Source organism: Trachypithecus francoisi, unplaced genomic scaffold (assembly GCF_009764315.1).
Source record: "Trachypithecus francoisi isolate TF-2019V2 unplaced genomic scaffold, Tfra_2.0 Lachesis_group17, whole genome shotgun sequence".
Lineage (NCBI taxonomy): Eukaryota > Metazoa > Chordata > Mammalia > Primates > Cercopithecidae > Trachypithecus > Trachypithecus francoisi.
In genome coordinates, this window is record NW_022681462.1 from 93,087,182 (window position 1) to 93,110,392 (window position 23,211).

The 23,211-nt window shown below is 37.7% G+C and overlaps 1 protein-coding gene across 2 annotated transcripts in view; it reads left to right on the plus strand.

Moving 5' to 3' along the window:
- The window catches only part of NBAS (NBAS subunit of NRZ tethering complex), a 426,675-nt gene that overhangs the window by 92,115 nt on the left and 311,349 nt on the right, over positions 1-23,211 (plus strand). For both annotated transcript variants that reach the window (XM_033176517.1, XM_033176518.1), the window contains 2 exons: positions 1,811-1,879; positions 16,824-16,952. In XM_033176517.1, coding sequence (XP_033032408.1) covers positions 1,811-1,879; positions 16,824-16,952 — 198 coding nt within the window. The remainder of the gene's footprint in view (positions 1-1,810; positions 1,880-16,823; positions 16,953-23,211) is intronic.

The following is a 23,211-nucleotide window of genomic DNA, read 5'->3' on the forward strand; positions in this document are numbered from 1 at the left end:
AGCCCCTTGTTAAGTTATCCTTTGAGTACCTTGTATTCTTTATTTTTTAGAGAATTTTGTCTTTTTCTTATATTTCTTTCCTGAATTTATTGAGCTTTTTATTATTAATTCTTTTTCACTTTTTTTGTCCAGTTCTATTCTCAGTTACTGACTTTTTTTGATGGTTTTTCAAGTTGTCCACATTCTCAAACGCTTGTCTGACTATATTTAATTCCACTTAGAGTGCTATGTTCAAGTTTTCTTTTGCTTCATGATTGTTTTTTCAGCCATAATTTCCCTTTGTTGATACGTGTTGACTTTTGTCTTCTCATGTCTGCAAAGTGTTTGTGGATCTCTTTCTTGTTCATTTTTATGATATTGGAATACTTTACAAGATTCGTAAGTTAATAGTGCCTTCTTTTGTCAGTATAGCAAAGTTCAAATACCTTACTAGATTTTTTTGGTTTTGTTTTGGTGGCAGGAGGGGGCGTGGACCCTCTGATGTTGTGGCTGTCTATTGTCTTGCTGCACACTACATTTTCCCCTTTGCTTCCTTTCCCCTTTGCCACCCCTTTGGCAAAAGGCACTTCTTCCTATTTGCCATTTTTCTCCCTCAGAAGCTCTGTGTTTGGAAGCCTGCCTCTTCACATCATGCCCACACTTAGGTCCCTTCCCTGTAGGCCATGTCTGATCAACCTGGATGCTGTTATAGTATTTTCAGAGTGGACTTGGTCTTTTTGGTGGCGGTTTTGGTTTTAAATAGACCTTAGCCATTTTGCTAGCTCCCCTCTGTCCTCCCTGGGTGTTTTTCAGTTTGCTTTTGCTCACCCCCACACCTTGTGGCAGGTCACAGTGGGGGTGAGTGGGGACATAGGTTTTAGCAGGAACAATGGAGATGACACACTGGAATTTGGTAATTTATTTCTTTTTGCTTACAATTACTGTAAAATTTGGGTTATTCTCTATCTTCAGGCTAAGCTGAGAGCATGGTTTTTGTGTAGATTTATCTCACTTTCGTGTTCTTAATTTTTTCGGAGGAAGTATTTGGAGATGTGTATCAAGGCTGTCCCTAATGTTTTCAACTCAGAAGTTCTGGCTATTGTGAATATTGTTGCTGTGAACATTCATGTACAAATATTTGTTTGAATGCTTGTTTTCAATTCTTTTGTGTATAAATCTTGGGTGGAATTGCTGGGTCACATGTTAGTTTTATGTTTAAGTTTTTGAGGAACCACCAAACATCTTCCATGGTGACTGTACGGTTTTATGTTCCCATCAGTAGTGTATGAGGGTTCCAGATTCCCTACATCCTCAACAATGTTATTTTCCATTAAAAAAATATACTTTCTAAGTCTAAAGACAAAAACTGTCATGTGTTATATTAAGTTATTTTATTCACTGATTTCTAAAGATGAAGTGTTTTTTTTTCTTTTTTTGGTGTTTTTCAAGCATAGAATCAATTGTTAATAGATGAAATTTCTTTGGAAAGTTTTTGCTTTTTCCATACTGATGTTAGGATAAAATGGCAACCTTGGGCAGCCTTACTTGAGAAGAGCGTTCAGTGGATTCTGATTTGCATAAATTTTACTGATTATATAGTTAAAAAAGCATTTGATCATGGAGGTATTTTGTAAGATTGTACCACTTGGTGGATTTTTTTTTTCTAAACAAAAACAATCTCACCAAGATCCTTGACACCTTATTGGTGATTTTCTTTAATTATTTAAAAAAATACTAAATTTGCTATGGTTTCCATTTCATTATAAAAGGACATTTTACAATGATAAGTCATTTCAATAATCTTTCTTCGTATGATGCATTTATTTCGCAGGCACCGAAGACACTGGGATTATTAAGGATGTTAAGCATCAAGTTTTACAGTCGCCAGGGACAAGAACAGGTAACGCAAATTGGCTTAACTATGGTGGGCTTCTCAAACATTTTTACCTGGAAGTACCTTTAAGGTCAAAACTGAATGAATCTCGAATTTTTTGTATCTTCATCTGAGTGTATTCATGTACTCTATGTGGCTATATGCATTAGTAAGAATTCATAGAGCTGTTGCTGAAGATTTGTATATTTTACTGTGTATCAACCTTATCTTACAAGAAAAATAATTATAGAGGATATACTCAGCCCTCTTGGGGGTCTGGGAATATAGCTCAAGGAATTCTCCTAGAAGCATTATATATATATCTTTGAATTTCGTATTTTATCTTTACAAATCTTGTGAATTTTGCATTATTGTTCATAATATATCCTTCTCTGGCTTAATATTAAAAAAAAATTCTTCCCCAAATCTGAGATTACTAATGCTCCAAGAAGAAATGTGCCTCTTGACCCTGGGTTTTAAGTACCGTTGTTTTACTGTCTTGTTACTTAGCTGGAAAAGCATGGATCCATGGCAAGGATGTTAGACAGTTACATCCAGGTGAATATCAGTGATACTCAGGAACTGCCTCTGCGAGGTGGTTACATTTGTTTCTCTGTTTGACTTTCACAAGCGTCTGGATCTACACTGGGGAATCAAATCATACTCTTGTCTTGTAGGCGACTCAAATCATACTCCTGTCTTGGGGGAAAATCAAATAATCTAATCTTTTTCACTGCTTCAATTTCTTTCCCGGTAGAACCTGCTGATATGAAAAGTCAGGCCTCCATATCTGCAGATTCTATATCCCTCAAATGCTGTAGTTTCAATCCACGGTTGGTTGAATCAGAGGATGTGGAACCTGCGGATATGGAGGGCTTGACTGTACTGTACTTTTTCATCATTATTTTAGAGAGTACTTCTTCTACTTATTTAAAAAAAAAGTTAACTATAAAACATCCTTAGGCAGGTTCTTCAGGCATTGCAGGGGAAGGCATTCTTATCATGGGAGATTACAACTCCGTGAGTATTACCATCCCTAAAGACCTTCCAGTGGGACAAGATGTGGAGGTAGAAGACAGTAATATTGATGATCCTGACCCTGGGTTGGCTTAGGCTGATGTGTGTATTTGTGTTTTAGCTTTTAACAAAAATGTTTAAAAAAGTAAAAGTATAAAATAAAATGCAAAAGTTTATAGTACAAAAATGTAAAGAAAGAAAAATTTTTTTATACAGATGTATGTAACAGCGTGTTTGTGTTTTAAGCTAATGTTATCACGGAAGTCAAAAAGGGGTAAAAAAATACAAAGTTTATAAAGTAAAAAAGTTACAGTTAGAGGCTAGTTTATTATTGAAGAAAGAAAGTTTATAAAATGAATGTAGTAGAGCCTAAGTGTACAGTGTTTCTAAAGTCTACAGTAGTGTGCAGTAATGTCCTATCTTAGGCCTTCCCCTTCACTTGCCACTCACTCACTCACTCACTCACCCACCCAAAGCAACTTCTAGTTCTGCAAGCTCCATTCATGGTAAATGCCCTGTACAGGCATTTGTTACCTTTTATACCATTTACTGTACCTTTTCTGTTTTTAGATACATAAATACCATTGTGCTCCAGTTGCCCAGAGTATTCAGTAGAGTAGCATGCTGAGCAGGTTTGTGGCCTAGGAGCAACAGGCTATACCACCCAGCCTAGGTGCGTAGTAGGCTATCCCATCTAGATTTGTGTAACTGCACTCTGTGTATGATGTTTTCACAATGACGAAATCACTCAATGACGCATTTTGCAGAACCTCTCCCTGTTCTTAAGTGATACATGACTGTACTATAATTTTAGAGCTGAAAGAGCTCATAGGGCTTATCTAATAATTCCTTATTATTGTGAACACTTTGACAAGTATTTTCACAGGATCTCACAGGAAGTTTGCATCACCTACGCTGGCATTATGATGCCTACTTTTTATTGATGAAGAGATTAAGGCCTCAGGAGAAATGTGTGCCTAAACTCACCTATCCAGATAGTGTCAGAGATGTGTTTGGTCTTCTGTTGGTTTGTCATCCAGTGCTTGTTTTCACCACTTCTAGTTGGTTATTGTCTTAAACCTTTAGTTGGTAATTTGGAAGAAACAGAAACCAAGATGTGTTTCAAAGTAGCTGAGATGATAAATTACTTAATATCTTAGAAAGAATTATCTATTTTACTACTCAAGTTTGGCAGCAATTATTTTTCTCTTAAAATCTGTTCCTCTTAGCCTGGGGTGGTGGCTTACACCTGTTATCCCAGTTCTTCGGGAGACTGAGGTGGGAGGATCACTTAAGCCCAGGAGGTCGAGGCTGCAGTGAGTCATGATTGTGCCACTGCACTCCAACTTGGGGGACAGAGTGAGACCCTGTCTCAAAAAAAAAAAAATGTTCGTCTTAACTACTAATATCTTTACAAAATGGGCCTGCTTTCCTGTATAACCATATTATGAATATTTAGTTCATTTAAAAAATTTACTTATGAGACTCTAAAGTAACAACACTGCGATTGTATAGTATTAGAGGTAATATACATAAAATAGCTAAGACAGTGATTGTCATATTGCAGATACTCAGCAAATAATAATGGTGACTGCTGTTATCTCTGTTAATTTCTTTATATCCTGAATTATAGAATTAATAATTAGTAGTCCACAGGTTCTTTTTGAATTGTGGTTTGTTATACCCAAAACTTACGTGGCTTTAAAAAATAGCTTCTCATTGTCTGGCATATAATATTATCTTTTTTTTTTTTTTTGAGACAGAGTCTCGCTCTGTTGCCCAGGCTGGAGTGCAGTGGTGCCATCTCGGCTCACTGCAAACTCCACCTCCTGGGTTCACACCATTCTCCTGCCTCAGCCTCCTGAGTAGCTGAGACTACAGGCGCCTGCCACCACACCCGGCTAATTTTTTTGTATTTTTAGTAGAGACGGGGTTTCACCATGTTAGCCAGGGTGATCTGGTTCTCCTGACCTCATGATCTGCCGAACTTGGTCTCCCAAAGTGCTGGCATTACAGGCGTGAGCCACCACGTCTGGCCAGTATTATTTTTTAGAAGAGTATATTAAAAATAAGAATTATTTATATTATTTTATAAAGGATATTGGCTCGGAATTTTTTATTTTTACTTTTCCAAAAAGCTTTTTTCTTTCCCTCATGCATTTACAGTGTTTTGGTCACAGGTTATGAATCGGGCTTTTGAGGCTGACTTTGTTTTGATTTGAAGGATAGGTTTCTAATTTTGTGTGTGTGTGTGTTTGTGTCAGACTTCTAAAATATAATGGGCTAGAATATCTAGTGAACTTCTTGAGGGTGGGGATTTATGTTTGTTTTGTTCATTGCTGACTTCCTACAGTGTAAAACAATGCCTAGCACCTAATATTTAACATTGAATATATAATATTCAATAAATACTTGTGGAATGTTGGAAGAGCAGCACTTATAAATGTGCCTTTTATTGATCTGAGTATTTTTTCTTTAAGAATATGTAGTACTTCAGAATGTTTTGAATGTATGCACTAGAAAACTACTTTCTTTTTAATACAGTTTATGTATTTGAAAGTTACAGGAAATGGTAAATAACTCATTTTTAATTGACTATTAAATTAGATGACAGGTGATTAATTTCAGTACAAAGGTCTGATGTTTAACATTCTTAAAAACCCTGTCTTGGAAAGGACAGTTAGTTAGGAAGTTTTATTGCAATGTTTGAGAGAAAGTACAACTCATTCTCCCATTATTGCTGCCAGTAGTAGAAAAGTGTTAATAGTTTATTTTTGTTTGTTTGAGATGGAGTCTCGCTCTGTCGCCCAGGCTGGAGCACAGTGGTGCCATCTTGGCTCACTGCAAGCTCTGCCTCGGGCTTCATGCCATTCTCCTGCCTCAGCCTCCCAAGTATCTGGGACCACAGGCGCCCACGACCACGCCCGGCTAATTTTTTGTGTTTTTTTGTAGAGACTGGGTTTCACCGTATTAGCCAAGGTGGTCTCAATCCCCTGACCTTGTGATCCGCCCGCCTCAGCCTCCCAAAGTGCTGGGATTACAGGTGTGAGCCACCGTGCCCAGCCTTTAATAGTATTTTTAATGAAGAAAGAACAAATGGATATTGGAGATGGTGGAATAGAGTGGATTGCAGCAGATACAAGTGATATTCAGTCTTTGCTATCAAGCTGTATTTCATGACAATTTCTTTGTGTTCATATTTTAACAATTCGTGCAGTTTTCCTTAATAAAAGATGACTGTGCCTTCTCAATCAAAATGTTTTAAAATAGTCTCATTTTACTTTTTAAAATTTTACTTTTTAAAAAAATTTAACTTATTGTAAGTTCAGGGGTACACGTGCGGTTTATTATATAGGTAACCTTGTGTCATGAGAGTTTGTTGTACAGATTATTTCGTCACCCAGATATTAGGCCTAGTCCCATTAGTTGTTTTTCTTCATCCTCTCCCTCCTCCCAGCCTCCACCTGCTCATAAGCCTCAGTATGTGTTGTTCCCCTCTGTGTGTCCTTGTGTTCTCGTCATTTAGCTCCTACTTACAAGTAAGAACCTGTGGTATTTGGTTGTTCCTGCGTTAGTTCCTGCATTAGTTTTCTGAGGATAATGGCCTCCAGCTCCATGTTGCTGTATAGGACATAATGTTGTTCTTTTTTGTGGCTGCATAGTATTCCATGTATGTACCACATTTTCTTTATGCAGTCTATCACTGATGGGCATTTAGGCTTATTCCATGTCTTTGCTATTGTGAATAGTGCTGCAGTGAACATGTGTGTGCATATGTCTTTATGACAGAACAATTTATATTCCCCAGGGTATTAGTCCATTCTCACACTGCTATTAAGAACTACCTGAGGCTGGACGCAGTGACTCACGCCTGTAATCCTAGCACTTGGGAGGCTGAGGCAGGCAGATCACTTGAGGTCAGGAGTTTGAGACCAGCCTGGCCAACATGGTGAAACCCCCTTTTTACTAAAAATACAAAAAAATACCTGAGTGTGGTGGTACACACTTGTCATTTCACCTACTTGGGAGGCTGAGGTGGGAGGATTGTTTGAACCCAGGAGGTAGAGGTTACAGTGAGCCAAGAATTGCGCCACTGCATTCCAGCCTGGGTGATGGAGCAAGACTATCTTAAAATAAATAAATAAATAAAAAGTAACTACCTGAGACTGGGTAATTTATGAAGAAAAGAGATTTAATTGACTCACAGTTCTGCAGACTTAACAAGAAGCATGCCCAGGAGGCCTCTGGAAACTTACAGTCATGGTGGACGGGGAAGAGGAAGGAAACAACATATCTTGACCATGGTGGAGCAGGAGAGAGACAGCGTGCAAATGGAGAAGTGCCACACGCTTTTCAACCATCAGATCTTGTGAGAACTCACTATCATGAGAACACCAAGGGGAAATCTACCCCCATGATTCAGTCACCTCCCATCAGGCTGCTCCTCCAATTTGACATGAGATTTGGGTGGGGACACAGATCCAAACCATATCACCCAGTAATGGGATTACTGGTTGGAATGGTATTTCTGTTTTTAGGTCTTTGAGGAATTGCCACACTGTGTTCCACAATGGTTGAACTAATTTACGCTCCTACTAGCAGTGTGTAAGCATTTCTTTTTCTCTACAACCTTGCCAGCATCTGTTATTTTTTGAATAGTCCCATTTTAAATGTTTATATGCAGACACTGTGTATATGTATACATATTTTTATTGAGATAAACATATATATTTTAATTATCTTTTAAATCTCACAACCCAAAAGGTATAGTATTATCCAAATTTTATAGATTAGAATCAGATTAGAAAAATTAAGTGAGGTTTTATAGCAAGTGGAACTCTAGCATCTGTAGTAGTTTGATACTCTATTGCTGCCATGTTCTTTTATGGGCCCTCCAGAGGGGAAAGTTGGAATAACTTAGTGGAGAATGGGTGAGCTACTTCCCATTTCTGTACACCCCTACATGTACTTTATACACTCAGTAAATGTTTTTACCGATTACCGATTTTGCAGGCAGATTAGTTACAGCAAATCAGTGGAGGAAAGGTATACTATATTTAGGGGAAAAAGTTGTAAAATTTTAGTTCCTTTAATAATTTGTTACAAAAGCTTTTAAAAACATATCTTCTGATAGAGTTGGTTCTTAGTAACTATAGATGACATAGAAGTACACTATAGTAAAATACAAGGAAATGTTTTACTAATTTTTTGTCATTAAAAGTAATTTTAATACCTACTCATAGGTGTTAGTAGGTGCAAATTAAATGTGTGTTCTGTGGCTTTGGGATGCTATAAACATCAATATATTCCATACTTCTTAATGTATAAAATATGAGTATTTTCGGATTTTCAATACCTTTCAGATCCCAAAAAGTCCTAAGCTGGCATCTGTAACCCAGTTCTCCTCTGCACGTCAGATTTGTATACCCTGCTGCTCACTTGACAGCTTCAGTAGGATAGCCTTCAGGCATTTTAAATTAAACATTTCCAAAACAAAACTCTGATAGCTTCTCATTTTTCTTTCCCTAACCATTTCTGCCTTAGACTTGATTGCCTCAGTAATCCATCCTGTTGGCAAAGGGAGATACCTGAAAATTATTGCTGATACCACCCAGTCCTTCATCCCCCCATCTAATCTAATCTAACACCTTTGCTACCAGTATCATCTTCAGAGTGTACTTGGAATCTTTCTACTTCTTTTTTCTTCCATGGCTATCAACATCGTATAATTTTTCATCTCTCCTAGGTTAGCAGATACTTAATCAGTTCCCCTAGCAACCTTAGTGACTTAAAAAATGTAAATCAGATAAGCTCACTTTCTTGCTTGAAGAAAGGCTTCAGTGACTTTCTGTTGAACTAAGAATGATGACAGAATAAAATGCTTAACATTATCCAAAAAGACATTACATAAGGTGGCCCATGACTGTCTCTGCAGACTGATCTCATACCAGTGGCTCATTCTCTTTTAGTTATGTTGGCCTTATCTGAGCTCATCAAGGGTGCTACGTTCGTTTCTTTGTGGATTCCATTTTTTTCTATTGGGAATGGTTTTATCTTATTTGTCCTCATTAATTTAATTTCTTCTCATCTTTGGACATCAGCTCTATTTTCATATCCTCAGATTCCTCTTATAGTCCTTCAATTGAAATACAGTTCCTATTGTTATTCTCTCTTAGAGCACTCTGTGCTTTTCTTCCATAGTAGTAATCACAGTTTGTAATGTAGATTTATTTGTTAGTTTGTTTATTTACCTAATCTGTGATTTCATGGCTCCATGAAGTTAGGGTCACATCTGTTTTACCTAGAAAAGTGCCTGGAATTTCTCGCTCCTTTGCAGAGAGAAATTAAATCAGATTCCCGCTAGCTTCTTTTTGCACCTTCTTCCTCCCTGCCTCTCTCCCTCATTCTTTTCTTCCTTTCCTCCCTTCCTCTTTTCTTGTTTCCCCTTCTCCCTTCCTCTCTCCCATGCTTTCTTCCTTCCTAAGCTTTTACTGTGAAATATAATACAGATATAGGAAATTGCATCAAACAGATGTGTGGTTTAATAAGCAGCTTGGGGACAGCTTTATTGAAATATTCATATGTGGTACAATTTACTCATTTAAAATATACAATTCAGAGTTTTTTAGTATATTCACAGAATTGTGCAATGATTTCAAGAATCAATTTTAAACGTCTTATTGCTCTGGAAAAAAAAACCCTGCATCCCTTAACTATCACCTGCAACACTCTGTCTCCCCAAGTTGTAAGCAACTCCTAATCTTTTAGTTTGAATAAATTTGCCTATTCTGGATATTCTCTCTGAATAGAATTATCAAATATGTGGTCCACTGTGACTGGCTTTTTTCGCTTAGCATGATGCTTTCAAAGTTCACCCATGTTGTTGCATGTATCAGTAGTTTATTTCTTTTTATTGCTGAGTAATAGCCCATTGTGTTTGTGTTTTCTTTATCCATTCATCAGTTGGACATTTGGGTTTTCTTTATCCATTCATCAGTTGGACATTTGGGTTGTTTCTACTTTTTGGCTGTTATAAATAATGCTGCTGTGAACATTTGTGTACAAGTTCTTTTGTGGAAATATCATTGAATTTTTCTTGGAGTGGAATTGCTGGATCTTATGATAACTTTGTTTAGCCATTTGAGGAGTTGTCAGGCAGTTTTCCAAGGTGGCGGCACCTTCTGATATTGGGAACTTTCTGTTCCTAATATCAGAGTATGGCATTTCCATTGTCTCCACATCCTTGCCAACACTTGTTATTATCTGTCTTTTATTCTAGTCATCCTAGTAGGTGTGAAGTGCTTCTTGTTTGACACTGAAAAAGTACATAACCTTATAACCATTATCCAGGGCAGAAACAGGACTCTGCCAGCTACCGTCCATGGACCCTGTCACAAACACAGTTCCCACCCTGCCTCCACAAGCAGCCATTATTCTGGCTTAGGTTTATTTGTTTAATGATACTTTTATCATGCAATTATTCATTTCTAATAATATGGCTTTTTAAAAAAAAAAAAAACTGTGTGTTTTAAGTCTCTTTTTCTCTATCTGCTGGTCCCTCCTCCATATCGTTTTTTTTTCTGTTAAAAATTATTTGTTGAAGAAACTATTTTTTCATTTTACTCATTGCATCTTTATAGTGGTGTTTTCTTTATTCTTTTGTCCTTTTGTGTCCATGTGTTCTTATAAATTAGTAGTTGGATTTAAAGATCATGCAGATTTTTTGTTTGCTTTTTTAGGCAGAAAACTGTATAGGCGGTAGTGTCTTCTTTTATCAAGGGGATCGTACCTGTTTTTGATGATATTAGTATGGGACTTACCCTGTACAAGTGGGTGCAGGCCAGTTAGTTCTGAGAGCTTATAGAGCGCCAATTGCTCCAGAATCTCTTGTCTCCCACTATTGGAGTGTGCATAACTTCCCCCAGTTTCCATTTATGTGAACAGTACTTATCAAGTGCCTGGTCAGCATTTTGGCAAGAGACTACTCACCATTTTCTGTGCAATGCATTGAGGAAATTGCCTATTGTGAATGCCAAGAGATGTTTCCTGCGTCTTAGGAAAGTTATTGTATTGCTGCCACAGTCTTGTCAGGTCATCTGGGGCATCCCACATGAGTGTCTGGGCTTTGGCTGCCTCCTCAGCAAAATGAAAAAAGAGCGGTAAAAATGCAGAATTAAAGTGGAAGATTACAAGTGGAGGTACACATCAGAGATACCTGGGAGTTTTCTCAAGGAACATATGCCTGTGTTTTTCCAGCCTAGATTTCTATTTATCCTAAGTACTGGGAGTGGAGCAGGTGTCCATTTGATCCTGATACCCTCCTTTTTGGGGGAACATCACTCTTTATTGTCTTATTTCAGCTCCTGTATTCCAGCACTTATATAATGTGGATGGAGTTTCTATACTCACGGAGCACATAAAGTGGTTAGTGAGGCTAGATAAAGTGCTGCTTAGAAGTTAGAAGAATTAAGTATCAATGTATGCCCCTAATATGAAAGGTCTTACTAAAGTGCAAGTGAAGAGTGCCAAATGAATGAGACATGTTGTTGGAATTTACGATTAAGATGTGTTATGGATTCAGGTAGAATCCAATCTTTATACTAACTTCTGTATTTAGAAAGCTGAGTTATATGATAAGTATATTAAATGACCGACATACACCCTAATTTTATCATTGGGGTAATCTTATAATGTATAGGTGCTGTTATTTTTATTTCAAAAAGAGAAAGTTTCTCTTACTTATGATAGTTAACTAATGTGCCTAAGGTCACATAACTGCTAGTGGCAGAGCCCAGTTGAATGTTGTTGACCAACATTTCAGCTGTTGAAATGATATTAAAATAAAAATGACATTCATAGCTGAGGAATGTGAAAGAAATTTAAGACTTACTTTAAAGTGAAAATTGTGGCTGGGTATGGTGGCTTATGCCTATAATCCCAGCATTTTGGGAGGCCGAGGTGGGTGGTTCACCTGAGGTCTGGAGTTGAACCAGCTTGGCCAAACCCCATAGTAAAACCCCATCTCTACTAAAAATACAAAAATTAGCCTGGTGTGGTGGCAGGTGCCTGTAATCCCAGCTACTTGGGAGGCTGAGGCAGGAGAATCCTTGAACCCTCAAGGCAGAGGTTGCAGTGAGCCGAGATTGCACCACTGTACTCCAGTGTGGGCGACAGAGTGACTCCATCTCCAAAAAAGGAAAAAGAAGAGGAAATTGCAGCCACATATGAATTTTATTGCTTTTACAACTTCTTAATTCAAATAAAGAAGAGAACAAGATTATTACTTGTGCTGAGAAATTTTAATAAAGTATGAGGAATCATGGTTTAAATGTTTGAGGTTTGCTTTTTTTTTTTTTAGCCAGAGTCTTGCTGTGTTGCCCAGGCTGAAGTGCAATGGTGCAATCTCGGTTCATGTCAACCTCTGCCTCCCAAGTTCAAGCCATTCTCCCACCTCAGCCTTCCAAGTAGCTGAGATTACAGACACTTGCCATCATGCCTGGCTAATTTTTGTATTTTTGTAGAGATGGAGTTTCACCATGTTGACCAGGCTAGTCTTGAACTCCTGACCTCAGGTAATCCACCTGCTTTGGCCTCCCAAAGTTCTGGGATTACAGGCATGAGCCACTGCGCCTGGCCGAGGTTTACTTTTATTGTGATATATAGTTACTTGAAAAGTCATATCCTCGCATTTCCAAGGCACAAACTCTCGTATTCTCTCCCTTGCCCTCTGTATTAGTCTATTTTCACACTGCTATAAAGAACTACCTGAGACTGGGTAATTTATAAAGAAGTTTAATTGACTCACAGTTCCACATGGCTGGGGAGACCTCAGGAAATTTACAATCATGGTGGAAGATGAAGGGGAAACAAAGCACGTCTTAATGACACTAGGAAAGAGACAGAATGAGGGCGGAACTGCCGCACACTTTTAAACCATCAGATCTCATGGGAACTCACTAGCATGAGAAGAGCGTGGGGAAAATCTGTCCCCATGACCCAGTCACCTCCCACTAGGCCCCTCCCCTGACATATGGGGATTATAATAATTCAAAATGAGATTTGGCTGCGGATACAGAGCCAAACCATATTACTTATCAACAGACACTCAGACTCCCAAATACCACAGACTCTGTTCATAGAATTTAGCTTGGATTTTCTAACTGTGGCTTGAGATTTTGGTCCACAGTTAATGTTGGGATGATGAATTATTCCCTGGGCCAGAACCCCCCTGCATGTTATATAAGAATTCAGAAATGTTTCTACGGACTGGGTGCAGTGGCTTATACCTGTAATCTCAGCACTTTGGGAGGCAGAGGGAGGCAGATCACTTGAGGTCAGGAATTTGAAACCAGCATGGGCAACATGACAAAACCCCCTCTCTACAAAAAGTACAAAAGTTAGCCAGGCGTGGTGGTGCATGCCTGTAGTCCTGGCTACTCAGAAGGCTGAAGTGGGAGGATCACTTGAGCCTGGGAGGGGGAGGTTGCAGTGAGCCAAGATCATGCCAGTGCACTACAGCTTGGGTGACAGAGCCAGACCCTGTCTCAGAAATCAATAAATAAACGTTTCTACAGATAAAGAGCAGAGCTTTATTTCAGAAGGAAAACACTATATTTCCAACATAACCTAAGTGTCTTGAGCATCTTGAGCGGCTACAATCCAATTACTACTAGTAACTCTATCATCTTACTATGCATACACATGAACGCTCAATAGATAACTTGGGACTTCAAAGAAATGTATACTTGATATGTATTTATAAGCAAAATAATGACGGAGATTTGCTTTAAAATCCTCTGGCATGGTGGTGATTGGGGAAAGATAAAGGAAACATGCCTGAAAAATGTCAATATTTGTTGAAGCAGGTTGGGTATGTGGATATTCATTATACTGTAATTTCTACTTTTGTGTGTAAGTGAAAATTTCTACAATAAGATAGTTCAAGAAAGAAATACTACATTTTCAGTGTGGATATCATGGCATCTGATGAAAATAAGGGGATCAAGTATCCACCATATGAAAGCAAATGGGAACATTCTGGTTAATACAATTTATTGTTTAAATTTGTGGAAAGAAAGAAGCGAGTGTAGAGGAGGAGCAGTAGCTTTTCTCTTTCCTTTCTTAGATTCATAGATGAAGCTCCTATCACAAAACAGATTAGCAAGAGAAACATACTGATAGATTTAATGTAAACTTTATGTGACATGGGAGCTTTCATAAGGAAATGAAGATTCAAAGAAATGGATAAACCTGTGTATTTTTCTTTTTCTTTTTTTGAGACGGGGTCTTGCTCTGTCGCCCAGGCTGGAGTGCAGTGAAGTGATCTCAGCTCACTGTAAGCTCCGCCTCCCAGGTTCACGCCATTCTCCTGCCTCAGCCTCCCGAGTTGGTGGGATGACAGGCGCCCGCCACCACACCTGGCTAATTTTTTGTGTTTTAAGTAGAGATGGGGTTTCACCGTGTTAGCCAGGATGGTCTCGATCTCCTGACCTTGTGATCCGCCCTCCTTGGCCTCCCAAAGTGCTGGGATTACAGGTGTAAGCCACGGTGCCTGGCCGACCTGTGTATTTTTTAATGCTAGCTTTGAAGAAGAAAAATGGATAGTTGTGGACGTATGGTTGGATAAGTATGATTTAATAGCAGTAAATTGGGAGGAACTTAGCAAGGCCTGTTTGTTCACATTCTCACTGTGACTCTCTTCAGAGAGAAGGATGTTCTTTTCTGCCAGGTTTGGGGAGGGCACCTCCGGAATGAGGATCATGACTTGCTTTTAGCAAAAGGTCAGAAAATTCTTCCTGGATTTTATGACCTGCTTCATGGAGGAAGGGTGGGAGGTAGGTGAGAATGACCTTCCTGCCTCTGATGTTTTCTCAGATGCCAACATGACATATTCTGTATTTTGGAGTAGCATATCCTGAACCCCATCAAGAGGGAAGAATTTTTTTAAAAATTAAAAAAACTACATATTTATTCAGTGCTTTCCTGGTCATATTGCTATTGTGAAGTTATTCAGTATACTTTTGTTGTTGTTAAAGAGATTCATAAACTTTTTTCTTGCTTTCAGAGCACTTTCAGTGGAGTCTTATAATGGAACATTTATAATATCTGGGAATTACCATACAGATCACACATGACTGATTATTCAAGTGATCAAAACAACAAACTATACTTGACCATAATTTCTGCTGAGGGGCCTGCTTGTGACTACTAGAAACTAGGCCAGGGTCCAGGTGAGGACTACAGTCCTGGCTCATGGAAGTGCCCTGATTGGGATTGAAAACATCTGCATTCTAGTTTGGAGTTTGCCCTGCACCCTTGAGTGATCGCGGGCAAGTGTCTTTGCCTTCAGGACTTTAATCTCTTCCTTTGTGAAATCTGAAAAATGGACAGAGTTCTTTTGGCTGGTAAAAATCTGTGCTTCTGAGGCCTCCTTATACAAAACCACGGAGCTTATTGACTTTAAATTGGAGGAGGGAGGACGTCAGGCCCTTTGTCTTGTACTTCTTTCCCTGATCCCAGAAGAAGGGATGTGGTAGATTTAAAATTTTGCTTTGAAGTAGTTTTGCTTTTATTACTTCTTCTTTTTCAAGCATTTGTATTTCAATCTTACATTTAATTGTGGGATTCTGGGATTAACCTATTATATCTAGTTAAAGTAATTTTAGTCTTTAGTAAAGTGATTAGAGGATGCTGATCTTTTCATCTATGTACTCATTCAACAATGTTCCTGACCTCTTGAAATGGTTCTGTTTTTGATGGCTAAAGCACCTTAAGTCATTTGAGACTTGCGGACTTAAATGTCTACAGCGGGCAGGCTGATAATATAATTTAGTGTATTGGATCAAGTGTAATAATTTTGATTTGCAGTATAATCATGTTTCATTTTCAGTTATATAGCTAGTATTTGACCCCAGTACTGGAGCAGTAATAGTGAACTGTGCAGGCATTGACTAACTGGAAAGTTTGTGACTCTTCTAAGGGGTCATCTGCTACCAAATTCTGTTGTCATCTGGGGATGTGGGCTGTGTGTTGCCAGATTTTCTAAATGTTCGGAAAAGATGTGGTTGTAGGTTGCTGTTTTCTGGTCTCTGTTTTATTCTTTTGGGCAGGCTACCTTGGACCCTGTTCTTAATAAATGCCTGAACAGGAAATAGCTGTCCAATTAGTGTTTGTTCAGGTCTTCTGAGTATATTGTAGGTGGGTGGCAGGTGATGTCTCTGCTCATAGACTTCTGTTCATATGGTTCGTGGCATCTGAGAAAGGAAAAGACAGGTTATTTGGACAAGAAGGATTGGAAGGATAACTCTTTCTCTGTGTACCTTTTGGTTGACTATGTGAAATCAGTTATTACAAATTTTTTCTGTCCTGTAGTAACAATTAGATTCCTTAAACTGGATAATTTGGCAGCAAATTTGGAAAATTGTCAACATTCATAGCATTTCTTAAATGAAGGACCATTTTCTTCCTCTTTATCTTCTTCTGTTTCCGTCATTCTTGCACTCTTTCTCTAGCTCTCTTGTACTCCTTTCCTTCTTTTCCACAGCATGAATTTTTGGCCTATTTATGATATGTAGCATACTTTGGGCACTGTGTAGATATAGAATCTTGTAAAGATCTGGGCCCAAAATTTAAGGAATTGACAGTCTAGTCAAGACCAACCTTAGAAGGTGTTAAGAACTCATGGTGATTGATGTGTGAAGAAATATATTTATAATGCTTACATATTTGGGTTTTGGGTTATGTATAAATTATAACTGAAGTAGATAACAAACTCCTTAAAGTCAGGAGTTCTTTTTCTCTATGCTGAAGTACATTTATAATGATACGAAGCTGGTGGAACTCTTAGTTACTAAAGATCGTTTATAACTTGGCACCTCTAAAGAGTGTCATTTAATTCTGAGTTATTTCTATTTGACCATAATTTATTTGCCCTGACCTTATGATTCTTGTTTAGGATGGAATTTTTAAGATGAGCCTTTCTCCCGATGGGATGCTCCTGGCAGCCATTCACTTCTCAGGGAAACTGAGCATCTGGGCGATTCCATCTCTGAAGCAACAGGGAGAATGGAGTCAAAATGAGCAGGTATGTCTCTTGGTTATGATTATTATTAGAATGAGACTCTCTTAAGGGTGAGTGTTGACAATGCTAATTTTATTTTATTGATAGCACACAGCTATTTATTTTCATCATTCCAAGGCTATTCTATCCTTTAAATTATGATATCATTACAGTGTGATAAATTAAGAATAGATTAATACTGTGGACTGATTTTAAATTGTAGTGCAGTACACTGTGTATACAGAGTGTAATCTGTAAAAGAGTTTGTTAAACTCTTCATTTTTTCCCACTTCGTCATTCCAAAAGTACAGAATTGAGATGTTAACATTTCAGCAAAAGTTAGTATCACGGATTTGGAGGGTCAGATCCTAAAAGGGTTACAGTTCTTTTCAAATCTTGCAACACTAATTATTTGGGGCCTACTTGAAGGGAGTTACCTTCTCTTCACTGGGTAGCTAAGATATAGAGAAGGATGGAACTCTTTGTTAGTGTCATGGAATGATAGGTTTTAAGGATTAGATGATTTTGTTATGTAGTGACAGGTAGAATGACACTAGTTAGTGGCATCTATTATAATTTAAATTCACAAGGGGAAAGAAAGGTCTGCTTATATAAAGCCATGTATTGTGATAGAGTAAAGGTTTAAAGAAATTCCTCAACTGGAAATAGCTTGTATTATAAATCTTTTACTCTCTGATTCATTTATATTTTACCATTTTAAGGATTAATTTTCCTTCTCTCACCCCCTCACTCTGTTTTCCTCTAGGCATATCCAGCTTTTGGTGGGTGGTTTTGAGATTTTCATGTTAGAGCCTATTTCCTGAATGACCTGAATGGATCAATGTCATAATTAAGAGGATTATTAATAAGGAATTTTTTTCAGAATGACAGAGGAAAAGAGAAAGTGGCTCTCTATTTTCTTACTCGATTCACAGATTTAAATTTGTTTTAGCTATTCTTATTTTTTTGTCTTATACGCAGCTTTAGGAAGATATTTTGTCCCTAGTTTCCATTCAACTTCAAGTTCATATTGTCTCCACATGTTTACCATTCTTTCTCCCTTATTGGATCTAGATTTGTCCTCAGTGGCCGAAGTCCTCCTCAGCTTGCAACCTTGGGAGCTAAATAAAAGGGACAGTCTTTCTCTCTGCGCTGAAATTATGCTAAATTGACTCATTTCTTCTTTCTAGAGGTGAAGTGATGAACTCTCAAAACTGTGGAACGTATTTAGCTGGGGATGTCAGGCAGCAGAACTTCCACTTGGCTGTTCAAGAACTGACTGAAGATGGGAGTGTAGGCTAATTTATAGGGCATATATTTCATATCACTTACACAGCTGATCCTATTGGCTGTTCAAAACTGACTGAAGATGGGAGTGTAGGCTAATCTATAGGGCATATATTTCATATCACTTACACAGCTGATCCTAGAGCAACATGGGTTTGAACTACGTGGGTCCACTTGTACATAGATTTTGTTCAACCAAACACTGATCGAAAATAGTCTTTGCAGAATGTCACATCTGTGGATAGGGTAGGTGACTTTATGTATCGGTGGGTCCAGCAGGGTCTTCTGGGGAGCTTGAGTGCGTGTAGATTTTGATATACCTGGAACCCTGCATATACTGAGGGATGACTGTACTTGATGCACAATACACGAGTCCATGTTTCATATCTTTATTCAAAATAAAGCATTATTCATATCATTGATCCAAAAGATACTTCGTATTTTTCATGGTTATCAATGCACGGTGATAAAGTATTTAGCTGTTTTCGTTTGAGAGGAGCCTGATGTTCTCACTGTATTTGGGAAATTTTAGATTTGGGCAACATTTTTCTAAATGGTGAAACTCTGAATAATAAAGGCATTTTTCCCCCCTGGCTTTCTGTTTTTTAAAATTACTTTTATTCACCTAGTAGAAATATTTATCAATTTCTGAAGCACTCTTAATCTTTCATCTTCTGTATATCCTAGTATGTTATACATCCAGTGTAAGGGCTGTTCTCAGCAAAATTGGTTAGTATGCTCTTTTGTTTACTGAATATCTAGAGACTTTTTTTTTTTTTTTTGTCCTGCAAAGATAAATTACATCTTTTTTTGTGGCCCTTATTGGAATATGCTCAACTTTTTGACTGGTTAGCATTTTTTTTGGTTATTAGTTGCCAGTCAATGCTATAATAATGCATTACTCTTTACTCATTAATATTATTCATTGATTAGATTTTTAGAGTGGTTCTATTAAAAAAAGTAAAAGTTGTTTAAAAACCTTAAAACCAGAGAATGAATAAGTGTAGATATTTCAGTAGTTTGAAATATGCAATCAGAAAAGTAATGGGACGGGAAAGGGAGGGAGCTCAGAAATGGAAAAAAATGTGTTCATAGTGGGAAGAGAGGCATTCAGGCTGGAAGCTGTCATGCCTTAGCGAAAGTGTTTTGAACAAATATCCTGAGTCTGGAAGAATAATTCCTGAGGAATTTTGTAGCTTGGTTGTTGAGCATCCATTTTGTGGATGTGACTTTGATTCCATGTTCCTGAAACAGTCCTCAGATAGAGCTTTTGACTTTTAAACTGATCTGTCAATCAGAGGAGCTATACAACTTGATTCTCAAGGTAGTTTTTTATCTTTTATAAATGTACACATTTTTAGGATTATATGTCAGTTTCTTCTGATGTGGGTGGTATGAATTATTTCCCTTGAATGCCTGAGTAAACTGGAAAAAATAGATTTTGAGGCTCACAAAACTGAAAACTGTGAACATGATTGGCATTACCGAGGACATTGTACGGATCATGGTGTCCTTTGCTGAGGGAGCAGTGGCTTAGCTATAGTTACTGACCCTGATCCTACAGACTACCATTCCCATTGTGGCTCTGTCCCTTTCCCGGTTCAGAGTTCATCACAGCACAGGCCGGGGTCAGCCACCCCTCCCTTTCCTGCTGCTGTTTAGCATATGGGAGACTAGCTGGACAGGGCAAGCTCTGCCCACTGAGACCCTAGCCAGTTATAGCCTCAAAGGAAATTTTGGTCCAAAGTAGGGAACATGGAAGGCATTTAATTTTATTTCTTTTTTTTTCCTTTAAAATCCTGAGGCTGTGATGAGAATAAAAACTCCTCTGTGAACCTGTCGTCTTCTCCAGTCTGATCAGCATGCTGCTTTGCTCTGCTTCCTAGATCCTCCTGTCCCTGCTCTCTCCTTTCGTGTAACCATTTCTGCCGTACTTTGTAAAACTTCATTCCATTGTAAACACGCCTGTGAGGCTTCAGCGTCTTCACACAAGCTCTGGCTTTTTCTGTATGCTAATTGTAGACTTGTATAGCTTAACAGGAAGAAGGTACGGAAGTACGATCATCTTTCAGCTTTTACAAAATTTACTCTAACTACATTTATTATTTACTGAACACTTTGTCCTATGGTTGTGCAACAGGTAAACAGTAGAGCTGAGATTTGATTTTATACCTCTCTGACGCTGATGCATATGTTCTTTCCATGACCGTGTGGGAAAGAAATACATAAAAAACCCCAAAAAGATAAGTGGAAGAATACTTATTTATTACGCTAGTGAATGCCAGAGTGTACTACACACATTTTTCCCACAATATTTGCGTTATTAGTTATTTAGTAGCATCCTATTATTTGAGAGATCAGATTTGTATGTAAAAGGTTAGGAGGACGATAATCACTCTTTATAATTATTAATTTTTTACATACATTCTTTTTATTTGATGATCTTTAAAAACACAGAGACAAATCCTTTTTCTCAGTGGATGTGATACAGATTCCTTCAGCTCTCTCAGATATGCTTAGCTCTTGAGCTAGTTAGTGTGTACCAGATACCAGAATAAATAATTGAGCAAGCTTCTCATTGGTAAACCCTTAGCTTTCTAATAGATATCTAGAGTATTCATGATGTAGTGAGGTCTGGGGTAAAGATGGTGGTAACTGTTTGTCAAGCAAGAAGAGTCTGAACAACCATAGTTTCTTTGAGTCTTTCTCCTGTATCCTGGGAATTAATCACTTAGATGTTTTAGATTTGAATTTTAGCATATGAATTACTAAAATCTAGTGTATTAGTATAATCAAACCTATGCGTAACAGGACTGTACAGTAGAGTAGGTTGTTCCTATTGACATAATAACATAATGGTGAAATAATAAAGTTCAAGTATTGATTGATTCTGCTGAGAATTAGAGTAGGGAATACAATGTCATAGTCCCTGCTCTTAAGGTATTCACAGGCTTCCAAGGGAAATTATGAACAAATGATTAAAATGACATGTTAATATTTTGAGAAGATAAGCTCAGGAAAGGCATGTAGGTCAGCTGATAGTGCTGGAGAGAAGAATTATTGAAAATAAATAGTATTTGTATAGGAAGGCTTGACTATTTACAGAGCATAGTTTTCATTTGTCTCACAACAACCCTATTAACCCATGTATGCTGGAGATTGCAATTTTTTTGTGTGTGAAAAATCAGACCTTGGCCATGAACTTGAGCAGTAGGATATAAATAACTCCCACAAGTTTAGCATTCCAATAATGGAACACTAGGCATAAATGGGTTAAGTGAAATGTTTTTAATACCATTTTTTATAGATGGGAATGGTGCTAAAAGAGGTTAACTTGAGATCACTAAATGTTAGAGTCAAGATTCCATTTTGATTCAAGTCTCCCGACTTCACAGGTTAAGCCTTTTTTTCAGAGTATCTACTTACAGTGCTTACATTTAGAAGTATTGACTTTTATCTGGGTAAATCAGAGACTAGCATATGATATTAATGGTAAGCAAGGGAGATATATCAGCTTGAAGTTTATATGAATAACATCCCCTGGAGTCATGCAGTAGATTATGTAGAGACCCTAGAATTTTGCAAGTAGTAATAACTGAGAGGTATAATATAGTTGTTTACCAAATATGTAAGTGTCTGCATGTACTCATCACTGGAATCCTTTAAAGAGAAATATCAAGCTTTGAAAAATACTGAGACAGCTACTCTTTTTTCATTTCTCTAGTAATGATCAAGTGAGGTTGGATCAGCCAGGTAGGGCAGAGTTTTGCCTCTCTTTATGGCTGCTCTAGTAAGTAAGTAGACAAATCAGTTAGTTTCAAATCGATGATATGGTAATATGTAAAATAGTCAGCTTATAATTTTAGTTTAAATGTTGCCTGAGAAGGAACTAATGTTGCTGCTACCCTGCACAGCCTTAACCCTCTTTACCAAAATTGTGAATTCAACTCATCTGGGGCTTTCTTCATGCAATTTGCCGCTTTATTAGTTTTTATAATATGCTTTGTGTGATTGAGTATTTTCTCTGTAAAACCTAATGATTAAAGATAGTTGTAGAAGTGCCTATTCTGATTTACTAATATCCAGTTTTGAGTTGATTAAATATTTTGGCTTTCATTGTCAATATGAAAATCCATCTGGCTAGAACTCTGTGAGTATTAAATTTTGTTCATGTCTGGAATATAGTAAAATTGCTTAAGTGATTTTCATTTCAAACATTTCCCGTATGTTATGTTTATATCTTTACATCTCATTTTCGGCCTTAATTTTTCTCTCAAGAGGTTTTATTATTTGCCTTTTTGTACTTCTTTAGGCCTAGAAATGGAATACAAACTTACGTCTTCATTTTCATTTTCACACATAGTAGGTGTTGGACTAACCTTAAGTAGATCAATGAAGAGTAAGTGGGAAGATGGCAGTTGATGTGATGAATCTTGGTATAATCCACAGCTGTTTTCACAATTTTACCAGACTGTGAGTTCTTTGAGAACTTAGGCTTAACATAATAAATAATAATAAATATTAGTGGAATGAATAAGCCTTTGAAAGGTTGTTGTGGAAAGTCAGGGACCCCGAACGGAGGGACCGGCTGAAACCGCAGCAGATTTCATGGACATTTATTAGTTCCCCAAATTAATACTTTTATAATTTCTTACACCTGTCTTTACTTCAGTCTCTGAATATACATTGTGAAGATGGACACTTATCACTTTCCCAATCAATACCCTTGTGATTTCCTATGCCTGTCTTTACTTTAATCTCTTAATCCCATCATCTTCGTAAGCTGGGGAGGATGAATGTCGCCTCAGGACACTGTGATGATTGTGTTAACTGCACAAATTGTTTGTAGAGCATGTGTGCTTGAACAATATGAAATCTGGGCACCTTGAAAAAAGGAACAGGATAACAGCAATGTTCAGGGAACAGGGGAGATGACCTTGGACTCTGACTGCTGGTGAGCCAGGCGGAACAGAGCCATATTTCTCTTCTTTCAAAA